The sequence below is a fragment of the Desmodus rotundus genome, chromosome 10, assembly GCF_022682495.2.
Source record: "Desmodus rotundus isolate HL8 chromosome 10, HLdesRot8A.1, whole genome shotgun sequence".
Lineage (NCBI taxonomy): Eukaryota > Metazoa > Chordata > Mammalia > Chiroptera > Phyllostomidae > Desmodus > Desmodus rotundus.
Genome location: NC_071396.1, coordinates 66,138,264 through 66,153,652, shown reverse-complemented (window position 1 = coordinate 66,153,652; position 15,389 = coordinate 66,138,264). Strand labels below are relative to the sequence as shown.

Below are 15,389 nucleotides of genomic sequence, written 5' to 3'. Positions count from 1 at the left end.
TAAGATGTTAATAATAGGGGAACGTAGGTGGGGGGGTGTAGAAGAACTCTACTATCTTTTTAATTTTTCTGTAAAACTATTATTAAAAAGTCTATTAAAAATAGATTACAGAGGGAAAAATAGCATGGACAGTATGACCCTATATGAAAAATATCTATCCAAGTATCTTATGGTCAAAATAAAGAGATTTATTTGAAGGAAAGTTTCTTAGGATTTTTACTGGGAGTGTACTACATGTATAGGTAAATTTGTGGAAAGCTGATAATAGTTTTAATTTTGAATATTTCTACACATAAGCAAGGTATCACTTTCTTTTTAATATCTTTGTGTCCCTTATATCTTTCAATAAAGATTTATCATTGTCAAAACAAAGAAATTAAGTTTAAAATGTTTATCAGTGTATTAAAACAAAGAACAGTAGTAATGGTACTATAAAAGTAGGAAATCAGATGAGACTCTACTGTTGAATGAATTAATTGTAGGTATTTGTATCTTGATGCTTCTTTAAAGATATCTTGAAGAAAAAAATGATCCTAACTTCTTATGTCATGCATTCCCTATATACTGTGTGACTCACTACAGAATTTTGTCTAGTGAGACAATTTTTAATTCTTTAAAATGTCAGTATAATAATTTCCAAATTAGATTAATCTAGTCAGTCAAATAATATTTTGTGAAAATAATACTAATGCTTACATAACATCTTTTATGTATCAAGCACTTTTCATATACTAATTCATGTAGTCCTTTTAACAAACCTAAGATGTGGGAGGGTGGTATAATTCTTCATCTGTTTTACAGAAGAGGAATCTGAAACCACAAAGTTTAAATGACCTCCCTAAGATGAGACAGCAAGTCTGGAGGAAAGCTAGGATTCAAGCCAGATACATAGTTTGGCTTTCCAATCCATACTCTGTGACCCATTACATTATATGGCTTCTTCTATGGTATATGTCGTATGTTATTCAGCTTCTTGTGAAGATGAAGGTGAAGATGGTGTCATTTTAAAGTCATGCAACACAATAGCTTTCATTTGTAGTCATTATAACTATCACTCTTAAGTTAGTAAATGATATTGGATTTAATAAATAGATATTTACAATTACTGATGATGCATGATCTATATAAAGATAGTTGGGATTGGGGACAAAGCTGTATTCTCTGAACTCTAAATTTTCTCTTTGGATTTAGCCAGACCATCTGAGAACTGCATATTCAGAATACATTGTTAAGGCCCTTCATAAAATTGCCTCTGCCCTACGGCACTTGGCATTAACATTGTATCTGCATTGAGAGGCATTGTATAACTGTGACAACTCATGAGAGGACAGATGGTAGTAAGATTTTTTATGTTTATGGAAAGAGGGCATGGGTTTTAAAGGATTAAGGAAAGCTGCTGTAGAAAATGGCTTGTTCTCATTTCTCAGTTTCAGGTATTATATTTGTCTTAGTGTTGCCCTTTTTGTATCTGTCTATCTTCTACATAGCATCACACAAATTGTTCCTTCTTTCTTTCTTGTTTTGGCTAATTTGTAGTTTAAAACCAATAAAAGTTACTGTTTTTTTCCAGAAAAAGACAATTATAGTATAAATTTGGTTCTTTTAAAAACGATATGTATGATATGGAAGTTCTGGTTTACTCCCTGTATTTATGCTGAGAGAGTTGAAAACTTCTGTTTAGTACCACTCTGAAAATGAAGTCTGTTTGATTACATGCTCTGCATCGCATTGCCTTTTCAGGATAATTGTAGGGTACATTCTGCCTTAGGGATCTAGCTACAAAGGCTTACAGTCTCTTCTAATGCAGCTGTTTCAAACTTTTCTTTTAATCTCAGGCCCTTTTATACTCTGAAAAATTCAGTCTTTAGTGATCTGTTACAATGACTGAAGTATACAGAGAAATCCCAACTTCACACAGCTGTGTAATTGGAAAGACAAGAGTATTTTTAATAGCCTTTCAGATAATTGTGAATATTCTTCTTTGATACTATACCCACACTGGACAAGTGGTAATTTCTTAAATGTTAGTTGCAAAGTAGAATATAGAAGCAGATTCTGAAACTCTTCAGAACTCTGTTACATTGAAATCTATTGGTCTGTCCTGAACTTTGGAATAACTTTCACCCCTGCATAATTTTATAACATCATGCATTGGTCATTGGAAATTATGATTTATCTGAATTATGCAGATCTTCCAAATATTGACACAGTCATTATATAATATCCCAAAAGTCACATGAATTAACTTTGCCACTAATCTCATCAGAAAAGTACTTAAGTATTGGGAAACTGTCAAGTCAAGGGGCTGATATAAGTTTTCTAAAATTCTAATTTTTGCTTGAAAATTTGCATTTTATTATCAACAACAAATACTGTGAGGTATGTCCTTGAAGTAACATGCTCACTTCATTCATTTTCAATAAAATACCTGTCAGATAAACAACTCTTCATAATAATAGTTGGGTAGCTATTTTATGTAAAACTTTTCTAAGGAAAAAGTGGTTAGTTCAGCTTATAACTCAGTAAGTGATTTCCTTGGTACAAGCATTGTGCTTAAGTATTCAGCAGGTTTTTTCTGCATACTTCCCAGTTCATCACACAGATATTAAAAAGTCATGTGTTCCACAGTCCCCATTTATTGCAACTAATGATTGTTAATGCTACTTTAGCATTTTATTAGGTGAAACTGTCCCCTCCCTTCTTAAAAACTGTATTTGGTGGTGGAGAAGACAATGACTACTAGTAACAGTTTGGTGGCACTGCCATGAATTGAGCTAGGGCACCAAGTATTTTACCCATTATTGCTTTTATACCATCAGTGCAAATGTTAGAATGGTAAAACAAACAAAAAAAGCCTTATGAAATTATTCTGACTCTTTGAACCCCCTGTAAGGATCTTGGAGACTCCAAGGAGTTCATAGACTACACTTTAGAAACTGCTATTCAAATGGATTCTTTTTTTAAATATCTATGCTATTAATATATGCAATATTTTAAAGAAAACTAATGATGTAATAATTTTGCATATCTAAGTAGGCTATTTAAGTGAGAGTATTGTGTTAAATTTTTGAAAAATCTAGGAAAGAAGTACCTCCAGTATCTACTACTATTAACACATATGTATTTTTTAAATATAATTTAAAAACTAAAATTATTACTTACATGCAATAAAGTCACATAATACAGTATGGTATATATAATGAAATGTCTACCTTTCTTACGCCCCCCATCCCTCTCCCTAAAGGTTTCTCATACCTTCCAGTAAAGGAGTTCATATTTTTCACAGTTTTAATGGTATGAAAAGTATAATAAACTCCAAGATACCTTTAGAATAATTTCATTTTTACTTAGATCAGAGGCATCCTTTAATAACATTTGGTCTTTTTTTTATTTAGAAAAAATATACATGTATCATACATATGAAAGAGTTTTTGTTTCTTTTGTCAGCACTGGAAAGTTCTAACTTTTCAAAGAGTTAGCAAGAGTTTATCTCAGCAAGCTCTAGGATTTAGTAACTTTAACAAATAACAACAATATATTGATGCAAACCACTTAATACCAGAATATAAGCGTTTTAAATACAATGGCTAACGGTCCAAGTTTGAAGCATGGAAAGAAGATCCGTGTGGCCAGATATTACAAACAAGGGGAATGAAGAGATGAGTGAGAGAGGTTGGCAAGGCCCAGTTCTTGGCGGCCATGCGAAGGAGTTTGGATTGCATCCTAGGTGTAATGGAAACCGACTGGAGAGTGGTGATATCTGAATTACATATTTAAATGGTCATTCTGGCTACTTTGTGGAAGGTGGGCTTTAGGATATGAAGAGACAAGATGGGGATCAGTTAGGCAGTTGCAGTAGTTCAATTTAAAAGATGATGTTATGTTAGACTAGGATTATTGATAGCAGTAGAAATGGTGCAACTCATATTCGGAAATATTTTGGAGGTAAATTGTCAGAGTTTGGTTTGAATTGTATGTGGGATATGAGAAAAGAGGGGAATTAATGATTGATGTATGAGTTAGGTGACTGAATTGGGGTAGATTTTAAAATTGTCATCACTGTAATCTGAAGATGGCGGTGAGATAGGTGGGAGCAGAGTCCACTTCCCCTCGGCACCAGTGACACGCCTAGTTGATCTGAGGAACAGAGCGAACAGCCAACAGTATTCCAGCATATATGAAGATCAGAGACCAAAGATAGAGGACTTTGAAAGATCAGACAGTGAGACAATAAAACCTGGAGCTCTGAAAAGACCAGAGTTAGACCCTGTTAGACCCATAAACGTCAGCTCAAGACCAGTGAGCTCGGGAGATTAAGGAGACGGCACCACTGAATCCCACTGGCATCCTACCATAGAAGTTCATACCATAAACCCAGGGAGTCAGAACAGATCAATTTAAGAAGCAGAGGCTAACAAGAAGTGTCTCACAAACAATGGGAAGACAAAGAAACAATCCCCAAATGAAAGGAAAGGAGGAAGCCTCAGAAAGAATGCTAACTGAAAAAGAGGCAAGTCAACTATCAGATACTGAGTTCAAAGCAATGGTTATCAGGAAGCTGACTGAGCTCACTGAGCTTACAGAGAACTACCAGAAACTACAGGGAAACTACAATGAACTCACTGCAAACTATATCAACATGAAAAAGGAAATAGAAACTATCAACAAGGGCCAAGAGGAAATGAAGAATACAGTTTCTGAACTGAAGAACACAGTAGAAGGAATCAAAAGCAGACTTAATGAAGCAGAGGATCAGATCAGCGAGCTGGAGGACAAAGTAGAAAAAAACACCCAGAAAGAGCAAGAAAAGGAAAAGAGGCTCAGAAAGAGTGAAGAGGCATTAGGGAAATGCAGGACAACATGAAATGTAATAATATCCATATAATAGGGATACCAGAAGGAGAAGAAGAAGAGCAAGGGATAGAAAACCTGTGAGGTCTAGGAACAAAAGGCCAGGGTGAATCTTCACTGTAAATATTGAAGTTGTTAAGAATGACAATGGGTGTAGTGGTAGAAATGAAATGGTGATCCAGGTATTGAAGTTATTAGTAAGTGAGGGAGAAGTGACTGAATAGACAAAAATAATAGCTAAAAAGGAGGGGTAAGAGATGGCAAAATTCAGTAACATGCATTTTAAAGTAGCCAGAGTTTATGAAAGAGAATGAAAGTTACAGTTTGAAATCCACCAAAATACAGTATAGTGTTTCCAAGTCCAGTCAACATTTTATGGAGGTTTGTCTAAGTTGGTAGCTGAGATGAAGAAATGTGGCTTCATTTGACTATACTTGGTGACATTTTGGGACCAATATAGAGAATGCAGTTATAAGGCCCATGTACGTTGGGGAAGATGATTGGGATAGTTGACTTTCAGGGGCGTGTAAGTGAAGATACCTGTAAGAAGTCGGATACAAGAATCTGGGGGTGAAAGAGAGAGAGAGAGAAAGAGAGAGACAGGGAGGGGAAGGGAGAGAGAAAGAGGGAGAAATTCATTACATTTTCCAACTTCTTAAAGTAACTGACTTCCGTCTGGTTCATCATAGTAGTTTAAGTTCGCATATTCTTTCCCTTGCACTTGAGACTTTAGTAAAATGAAATAAAGGAATACAACTGGAAGTAAATTCTAACAACAAAGAGAAAGGGAGGAATTATAATTGGAGAACTAAAAAGAAAGCTGGAGAAGTTTGCTATTGAGTAAACAGATTGGAAGAAACACTAAAATAATTTGCAAAAAAAGGGGGGTTATGGTAGGATTGGGAGTGACCTTCCCAACTAAACCCCCAGTATCTCCATGCTCATCTTTGGCTTCTGTGGGGTATGGAAGTGAGAAATAGATCTGAAAATAGCAGGATGATTAAAAAACCTGTCTATACATCAGCTGCATGACTTGTTACCCTACCCTCTCCCTCATTCTTCAGAAAAAGTTCCAAATAATCTAGTGGGGGGAATGGAGAGATTCTCTCTAGAGAAACTGAAGGACTTAACTGGAAAGGACTAGAGCCATTTGTGTGTTGTTGGTACCTGAGTCAAGGGTTCCTTAGTCAGATATTGCAGGGGAGGGAGGTGTGTCCAGTCTTGCAAGGAAAACACAGTACCTGGAAAGAAAAAACAAAGTAAAATACTGTGGAGGAAATCTCTAGGAGATAAACCTTTAAGAAAACTTATATTTTAGAGACATTTGAGAAAATATATCTATATTATGAAAAATTGCAGAATGTATTTGTAAATTTAAAATTTGGTGGGAACAATTATCAAAGGGGGCTGAAAATAACTGGAATGTCATAGAATATGCAGCAAACAAGTAGATGAAAAACATATCAGGAAAAATCAATATTGCAGAAAAGAATAAAAATAGGAGGAAAGAAATTATCAAAGAAAAAAATAGAAGAAAATTTTCCAAAGCTGAGAAGAAAACCAAGAGTCTACAAAATGCTGAGCAAGATTAATGGGAAAAGACCTACATCTAGACACATCCTCATAACATTTACAACTGCCTTGTTCAAAAATACTCTAAAAGATTTTAGAAACAACCACAAGAGTTCACGTACAAAGAATAAGAATCAAATTGTCATGAGGGATAATATCCAAAATTTGTAAAGAACTCAGACAACACCAAAAAAACAAACAACCCAATTATAAAGTGGGCAGAAAACCTGAAGAGACACTTCTCCAAGGAAGACATACAGATGGCCAGTAACAGAATGAAAATTTGCTCACCATCACTAATCATCAGTGAAATGCAAAATAAAACCACAATGACATGCCACATCACACCTGTCAGAATGGCTATCATCAATAAATCACAAACCACATGTGTTGGTGAAGATGTGGAGTAAAGGGGACCAAACCCTAGCGCACTGTTGGTGGAAATGCCAATCGGAGCAGCCACTGTGGGAAATAATGTGGAAGTTACTAAAAGAATTAAAAATGGAACTGCCTTATGATCCAGCAATTCCACTTCTGGAAATATATCCAAAGAAACCCAGAACGCTGCTTAAAAATATGTATATATTCACCCCCATGTTCATTGCAGGGTTATTTACAATGGCCAAGAAATGGAGGCAACCCAGGTACCCATCAACAGACGAGTGTATAAAAAAGCTATGATACATTTATAAAATGGACTACTGCTCAGCTATATAAAAGAATGAAATATAATGACAGCATGAATGGATCTAGAGGGTATTATGCTAAGTGAAATAAGTCAGACAGAGAAAGACAAATACCATATGATTTCACTTCTATGTGAAATCTAAAAAAAAACAAAACAGAAACAGATACAGAAAACAGACTGATATTTGACAGATGAGGCGAGGGGTTGGGGGATTGGGTAAAAAGGGAGAAGGGATTAAGAGGTACAAACTGGTAGTTACAAAAGAGTCACAGAGTTGTAAATTACAGCATAGTTAATATAGTCAATCATATAATAACTATGTTTGGGGCCAGGTTGGTACTTGAAATATTGAGGGGGTCACTCTGTAAAGTACTTTATAGTCTAACCACCATGCTGTACATCTGAAACAGAATAATATTGAATGTAAACTGTAATTGGAAAATAAAATTAAAAAAAAAAAACAAGTCCTAAACTAAAGCAATAACAGTAGAGATGGAAAGGAGAATAATAAGGTGATTAAAAACTGTAAAACATGGTGACTGCTTAGATATGTGAGGTGACGTAAAAAAAGAAAAAAAGAATCACTGCCATCAGACTTCTTTCTTATCAGTGTTGCTGGGCCTGTGTATTAAGTGGTCAGTTGGAAAATTACTTCGACCTGACAAGTTATTGATCAAGAATGTGAATGTAAGATAAAAACGTTTTTAGACAGCAAGAACTCAGAGTAAAATATGGTGGTGGAAGTCATATTTTACTTTTATGACTTCTCACCACCATATTTTAAAGGTGTAATCTATAATCATTCGAACAAGATAGAGCAGAAGACCAGCAAAGAGAAAAACGTGCATTGACGGGATAGCTTTAACCAGGAGGTGAGTGGAAGACAATTGTACTGTAATAACTACGCAGGAGGCTTTTCTCTGTTGCTATATATAAGGGTCAGTCATCTGTGGCCATAGAGGAGACACAGAAGAGGCTCGGAATACAAAGTTCATTAACTCAGAGGTCTCAGGGCAGGGGGTGGGGGCATGCCATACAGGGTCACAAGGAAAGCACCAGGTTTTGGTCAAGTAGCAGAGGATAGGAGCAAGAGGAAAGTCTAGGCTGAAGCCTTCAATGGAATTTTCCACAGGAAAGTGAGGCAGGCATAGCGAAAAGTTTAGAATTGTCTAGTTTGAATAACTCCCATGGGCTTTGGGCCTATAGAGGTGGTGTCTAGTTGCCTTGTGTCTGGTCCTGGGATGATTAAGGCAGAGGAATATGACCTCCTGGGATGTTTGGGCTGATAGAGGAGGTATGAGTCTGGATTAATCAGTTTGCTACCAGCTGAGCCCTTTCCTAGCTCCAGAAATTGGCTAACCCTAGGAGGAGCAGTCTTGCCCCATCCAGAAAGGTTTTCCCAAGATGACAAAACAGAACATGCAGAAAATTAAAACTATAAATAATAGAGAGGCCTAGGAGACAACTAGTCTGACTGAAACAGTAAGTGAGATCTGAGAAGAAAATGTGTTCCATAGGATATCAAGCCTATAACTGAGGAGAATAAGTTTTCAAGATTTGCTATAAGCTTGTCTGTGGTCCACAAGAAAAACAGTTCCAAGAAATATTAGTCCATGAATATGGAATTAAATATGGCACTTGATTTGCTATTAGGAAAATTTCACATATACAAAGAAGTGGAAAGAATAGCATAATGAATTCATATACACCATATCACTGGATTCCACAATTATTGAGGATATGCCACAGTTGTTTCACTAACCATCTATCCCCTTTTTTTCCTTTTTCTTTCTTTGTGCAGAAGTACTTGAAAACAAATTACAGATAGTAAATACACTTTTATCCCTACATTCTTCAATATCAATCTCTAAAGAAAATAGAACATTTACTTCTTTTAAAGTCATCACCCAAGGATTTTTTTAAAGTTGATTTTAGAGAGAGAGGAAGGGGGAGAGAGAGAAACACCCATCAGTTGCCTCCTGTACGTGCCCCAACCAGCGACTGAACCAGCAAGCTTTTGGTGTACGGGATGGACACTAATCAACTGAGCCACCCAGCCAGGGCAGACATTTACTTTTTTAATCACGTACTCTGGTTTCTCTTCAGATCATATAAATCTTTCGCCTTTTACTTTTTTAATCACAATGCCATTAATGCCACCTAACAAAATTAACAATAAATTTTTGGCATAATCTAACATTCAGTTTATGATCAAGTTTTTCTACATGTCTCCAAAATGTGTTTTTATAGTTGCTTTATTTAAATTGATCCAAATTAGGTCCTTGTATCGTATCTGGTTTTTGTGTCTTTTATTCTTCCTTTAATCCAGAATCATCCCCCTTTTTTTCCCTCATGCAATTTGGCATGTTGAAGAAACAGTATCAGCTTTCCTTCAGGATATCTCACATTAAGGATTTGACTGCTTCCTTGGGGTATCATTTAATTTGTCCCTCTATCCCTGGGATATTTCTAGTAACTCTAGTATTAGAATTACTGTATTTCTAGTAATTTGAAGCTAATTGTAAAAGCTTAATTCAGGTTTAATATTTTTTGGCAAGAAGACCTCATAAGTAATGCTGTATGAAATGTAGTATAGTTTTCAATATTTTGTGGAGTTCAAGGAAAAGTTCATGTTATATTGAAATTAGAAATATTTTCCTCTGGTAATGACATTGGACAAGGAAATCCTATCATACAACCGTTCTGTAGAGAACAATATTCACAGGGTCGTGTTAAGATAACTGCTGTTTACTGGATTCAACTTTTAGAATTAACATATAGTAAGGCAGGAAGATTTCATTGTGTAAAGGCAACAGAATGTAGTTATCAAGTTTGTCGATGTAAAAGTTAGGAAAAGTTTATGACAAGGGAAAGAAAGGGGAAAGATGCCACTATCTTTATCTGCTGTGAGAATTAAGAGGAGTGGAATAAAAATTAGAAGTTTATTTAAGACTATAAAGGAAACAAGTTTTAATATTGGAGTAATATGATTATTGGAAATATGGGAGGGTTAGTATAAATGAACTTAATTGTCATGTTTTTATTTAAGAGAATTAATATATAATATATAATATATAAAGTTGTTTTTACTGCTACTTGTAAATCAATTATTTTTTATTTAAACTCTTGTAGAGGTAACCACCAGAGAAACTTAAGAACAGACTTTTAAAGTGGCTGTATATGTGGAGTGGAATTGGGGGTGGGAGGAGTGTAAAGGAATTTCGCTTTTCATTATAAGCTTTTCTGGACTATTTGTGTTTAACCATGCACATTCATTTAAGAAAATAGTAACTTCCACCCCATACTCTTAATTTCTACACTAAAATGTGGTTTCATTGAGTAGATGCTATTTAATACTTTAACATATTCTTGGTTTTCAAATGTATGATGACAACAGGTCAGATACACAAAAGAATTAAGCATAGATCAGAAAAATTGTTCATGTTTAGTATTTATGAATCAAAAGCATGGTAGTACTGGATTCTGGCTTGGTGAAAGAAAATAGTATCAGAAAGCTATGCACTGAAAGGATTTGAAATGGTTGCCTTTTTAATTATTACCATTTGTTCCATGATTTTTGGCCTTTCTGACTGTCATGTGCAGAGTCAGTTTCTTTAAAATTTTGTGTATAATTAGTATTTAAATTAGTATTTAAATAGTAGTGCCACAAAGTGAGATAGAGCCACTCTGGGTTCTATTGCCTACCACCAGAAAAGCCTGTGACTCCCAATGCCAGTCTTATGAAAAGGAAAGGAACTATTTATTCAAAAGTTAGACAGATTTAGAACAATGGCGGAATTCTCCTACTAACTCCCACTCCCTTAAAAACAAAAGAAACACCAACAAACATACACAGTCCTGCTTCCCCTTGACAAACCAGGCCAGTCAGAGGTACCGTCTCTCAGGAAAAGAAATAAAAGCCTGTAACTTAGCTAGGCAGATATCCGTTTTAATGTTCTGCTAGGTTAGGCTCTTGCTCTTAAACAAAACCACATGGCCCCTCCTCTTGGTGGGCTGGTGGGGGTCCTGCTGCATCCTTTCAAACCACATGGCCAAGGTAGCATGGCTGCCCTGTGCTTGGGTTTAAATCCCGGGGCGGATCTTTATCTGTAAACCCATCTCCTAATTTCTCCCACAAAGGGTTATACCTGCCACTTCTCTAGTCTCTTCTGCCTTTCTCGGCTGTCATTGTTAGTCTGGGCAGGCGTGGCAGGTATGGCCAGTGAGGTAAGAGAACCTGCTCCAAGCCTCTCCCCTAGCGGGGGACTGCAGGGTGCTGCCTCCAGGCCGCATCACAGGTTAGAGTCATGCTCAGCTCCCTGGCTCCAGAGGGCGAAGGCACAGGGCAGCAGGCACAGCTATTAACATTACTAAAACAATTGGCCAAGTTCTCTAGATATACAAAGTTACTCTCAATGGCCCTGCTCCACTTCCCCTTCCCCCAAGTCTGGTTAGTGGAGGTTTTGGGGACCTCTAGCTCGGCACCCTGTTACAGTAACACACTAATCATGAAAAGAAAGGAGAACGCCCAAAATAAACTATCTAGTCAACTAAAGAAAAGATCTCCAACAACGACAAACTTCAGGACAATGGTGAAATGCTTCCCAGAAAGGTTTTATCAACTGACTTAAACTATGGATGGTTAGTAACTCTCCACAGAAATTGATCTGTTGTACATAATGAATATGGGTAACTGAAGAATTTACAGAAATTTCAAAAGGTTGCTCCTCCCCACAACAGGATAGCCCCCCCACATCATTGGAAGATCAGATTTTATAGTTTACCAAGCTTTAAAGAATATAGAATTAGAAGAGTGCTTCAGGTAGGAAGTAGAGTGTCAAATCAGCATTGCCTACGAAGAGCCTTTTGTGATTATTTCTTTGAACGTGATGCTAATTAAATAGAAAGATAGATGAAATTTTTGTAATGGTTCCATAGAAAAATATGATCTAGCAAGCATTCACTCATGCTTACTGGTTTTAATGCAGTGTATTGAGATTTAAATTAGAAATGTTTTTGACCTAAGTTTATGAAATGCACAAACCTCTGAAAGAGATTTTTAAAAATATAATGAAATCTCCTGTAATGAGCTCTGGAGTCTCTTTTAGCTCTTCCAACTGTTGAAGTCAGTTGTTTATTTTTTCATCTCTGTTTACTAATTTTCATTCATTATAGAATCTTACAGAAGAATATATTATGCACATTTGTATAAACAAATATTCTAAGTATTATTAGAATTATTATTAGAGAAGTGGGCATGAAATCAGACTGAATCTTAATCATAGCTCTAATCCTAGATTATACTACATTGAACAAATCATTTCGCTTATCTGGGCCTGTTTCCTCTTTTGTGAACAGAGGAGTTATATTTGATCATTTAACCCATGACTTTGTCACACAATCTAAATCGTAAAAGTTCAGGCATATGGAAAAAAAGATCAAGGACAACCTTGTTATTCTCAGCTCTGGTCATGTTCCTTAAAATAAAAATATGTGGAAAACACATGACATCATGACATGGTTTTTCCTTCTCCTTAAATTTGTACAATATAGGAATTCATAAATTTCATCTAATTTTTCAAACTTTTAATCTGGGAAAGAAGAAATACTTCACTTTATACTCAGTAGCCTTTACAAGTATAATTTAGTCCTGTCTGGTGTGGCTCAGTGGATTGAGTGCCGGCCTGCAAACCGAAAGATTGTTGGTTCAATTCCCAGCAGGGTCACGTGCCTGGGTTGAGGGCCAGGTCCCCAGGTGGGGGTGTGTGAGAGATAACCAATCTATGTTTCTCTCGCACATCAGTGTTTTTCTCCTTCTCTTTCTCCCTTCCTTCCCCTCTCTCTAAAAATAATAAAATCTTTTTTAAAATAAAAGTATAGTTTAGCCTTTAAAAGTATAATGTTCTTGCCCTGGCCAAGTGGGTTAGTCGGTTGCAACATCGTCCTGTGCACCAAAAAGTTCAGGGCACATACCTAGGTTGCAAGTTCAGTCTGTGTTTGGGGTGCATATGGGAGGTAACCAGTTGATGTTCCTCTCTCGCATCTCTCTCTTTCTCTTAAATCAGTTTTTTTAAAAAGTATAATGTTCACAAAAGAGAATCCAGACAACTCTGTCCCAGTCGTTATTGCTACTAAACATCCTACCCCAAAACATAGTGGTTTAAAACAGTAATAATCATTTAATTAGCTCACAAGCCTGCATTTTGGGCATGGTTCTTCGGGGTAGCTCTTTTCTCTACATAGTGTCAGCTAGGACAGCTCGAAAACTGGGGCTAATTAAACGTTTTTTCAGCTCTCCCTTTTATAGCAAGCCTCCTTGGAAAAGTTTTCTGTGGTCACTATTCTCTAATTCTTTTCTGCCATTTTCTCTTTATAAAAATATATTTTAAAAGAGTTCATTTTGAAATAATTTCAAGTGTAGAGAAAATTTGCCAGAAGGGTAAAAAGACTTCCTTATCCTCTCATCTCAGTTCTCCAGTTCTTAACATTAATGAATTTGCTCTACTGTTTAGTAACGCTGGCTCTCTCCCTTTCCCTGTACATACACATACTCACACACATTCACACTCACACACACATACATGTATGGGCACACACCCCCATAATCATTCCTCTTCTGAACATTTAGAAGGCAGGCTTTATGGATGATGTCCCATCACTACTAAATACCCCACTCTGTATTTTCCAACAACAAGGACATTCTCCTACATAAGTAGCATATAGCCCTCGAAGTCAGAAAGCCAATAGCATTGCTACCCAATCCACAAACCCCATTTATATTTTGCCAACTGTCTCAGCAGTATCTGTTGTTTCTTTCTGGTCCAGGATCCTATCCATTTAGTTACACTCATTCCTGTGTGTTCACACTCATCCAATATGAAACAGTCTCTTAGTCTTTCCCTCAACAGTTTAATGACTAAAAACCTTACATTATATAGGATGACCCTCAACTTTGATCCACCTAAGGTTGACTGATGATCATACTTAAGTCATACTTTCTTGGCAACAACATCACTGAAGTGAAACTATGCAGTACATCACTGGCAGTGTTAACCTTCATCTTGTGGCCATACTGGTGTCTGCCAGATTTTTCCACATTAGTATTTTGTAGAGAGTTTTCCAAGAGTACATCAATATGTTCTTCATCAAACCTCCACCCACTAGCTTTACCATCCACTGACAACTTCTTCTGAATCACACACCTCTATGACGGGTGCCAAATGGCGATTTTCTGTTTCTTTCATTCCTTCTACATTTATCAGTTGTAATAGTAAAAGGTAGAGCTTTCCATTCTCCTCCATGTACCAACTCATTAATTTATAATATAAGGACTTACCAGTTTCTGTTTTATTCACAAGATGGTGATCCATTTCTATTATTTATTTTAGTATTAAATTATCGATTTGGCCAGTGGGGGAGCCCCTTCAGTTTGTCTCCTGTGTTTTCTCAACGTATCCCATCATTCGGTACTTTCTGGCATAAAAAGGGTCATTATGTACTTACCCTGATCTGTCCCTAGAATCACTCTTTTCTCCAAGGACCTCTAGTTCCTCTTAGTGGAGGCTACGTGCAACATATGGGCACTCAGTGTGCTTGAGGCTGCTGAATTGTCATCACTTCTAGGCCCACTCAGCAAAAACAGCTAGAAAAATATGTATAATGCTAGATGCCACATAGTTTTAATATGTTGGAGCTTTGATTACAGGGCAATAACTAACAATAGCTTATGGCATTACAATTAGTGAGAAGAATAAACTTATTCTCTTTGCTCCTCCAACCCCTAGGTATGTGTAATCCTCGAAATTATAGTGATACGCCTCCAACTTCAAAGAGCACGGTGGAGGAGCTTCATGAGCCAATCCCTTCTCTCTTCCGGGCACTCACAGAAGGAGACACTCAGTTGAATTGGAACATCGTTTCCTTCCCTGTTGCAGAAGAACTTTCCCATCATGAGAATCTAGTTTCATTTTTAGAGACTGTAAACCAGCCACACCACCAAAATGTGTCTGTTCCCAGCAATAATGTTCATTCACCTTATTCCAGTGACAAAGGTAATTGCCAACAATTGACTTTTTCTGTCCTGCCCCCTCACTTTCTATGTGGTCTGTGAAACCTATATTATGATTATCTTTTTAGAGCAGCTTTTTGGTTTTGAGTTTGTGTAGCCTTAAGTAAATTCTAGACATCAATAACCCCAAATTCCTGAGTAGATAAGGAGGCATGTCAAACATATTGTCACAACTCCTTCATATTCTCAGTGATAAAAGCTATATTGGAA

The 15,389-nt window shown here is 36.5% G+C and overlaps 1 protein-coding gene across 5 annotated transcripts in view; it reads left to right on the top strand.

The window, feature by feature from the left end:
- TWSG1 (twisted gastrulation BMP signaling modulator 1) overlaps positions 1-15,389 on the top strand; it is a 66,725-nt gene that overhangs the window by 46,212 nt on the left and 5,124 nt on the right. For all 5 annotated transcript variants that reach the window (XM_024580371.3, XM_045187860.2, XM_024580370.4 and 2 more), the window contains exon 4: positions 14,896-15,162. In XM_024580371.3, the coding sequence (XP_024436139.1) occupies positions 14,896-15,162 (267 nt within the window). The remainder of the gene's footprint in view (positions 1-14,895; positions 15,163-15,389) is intronic.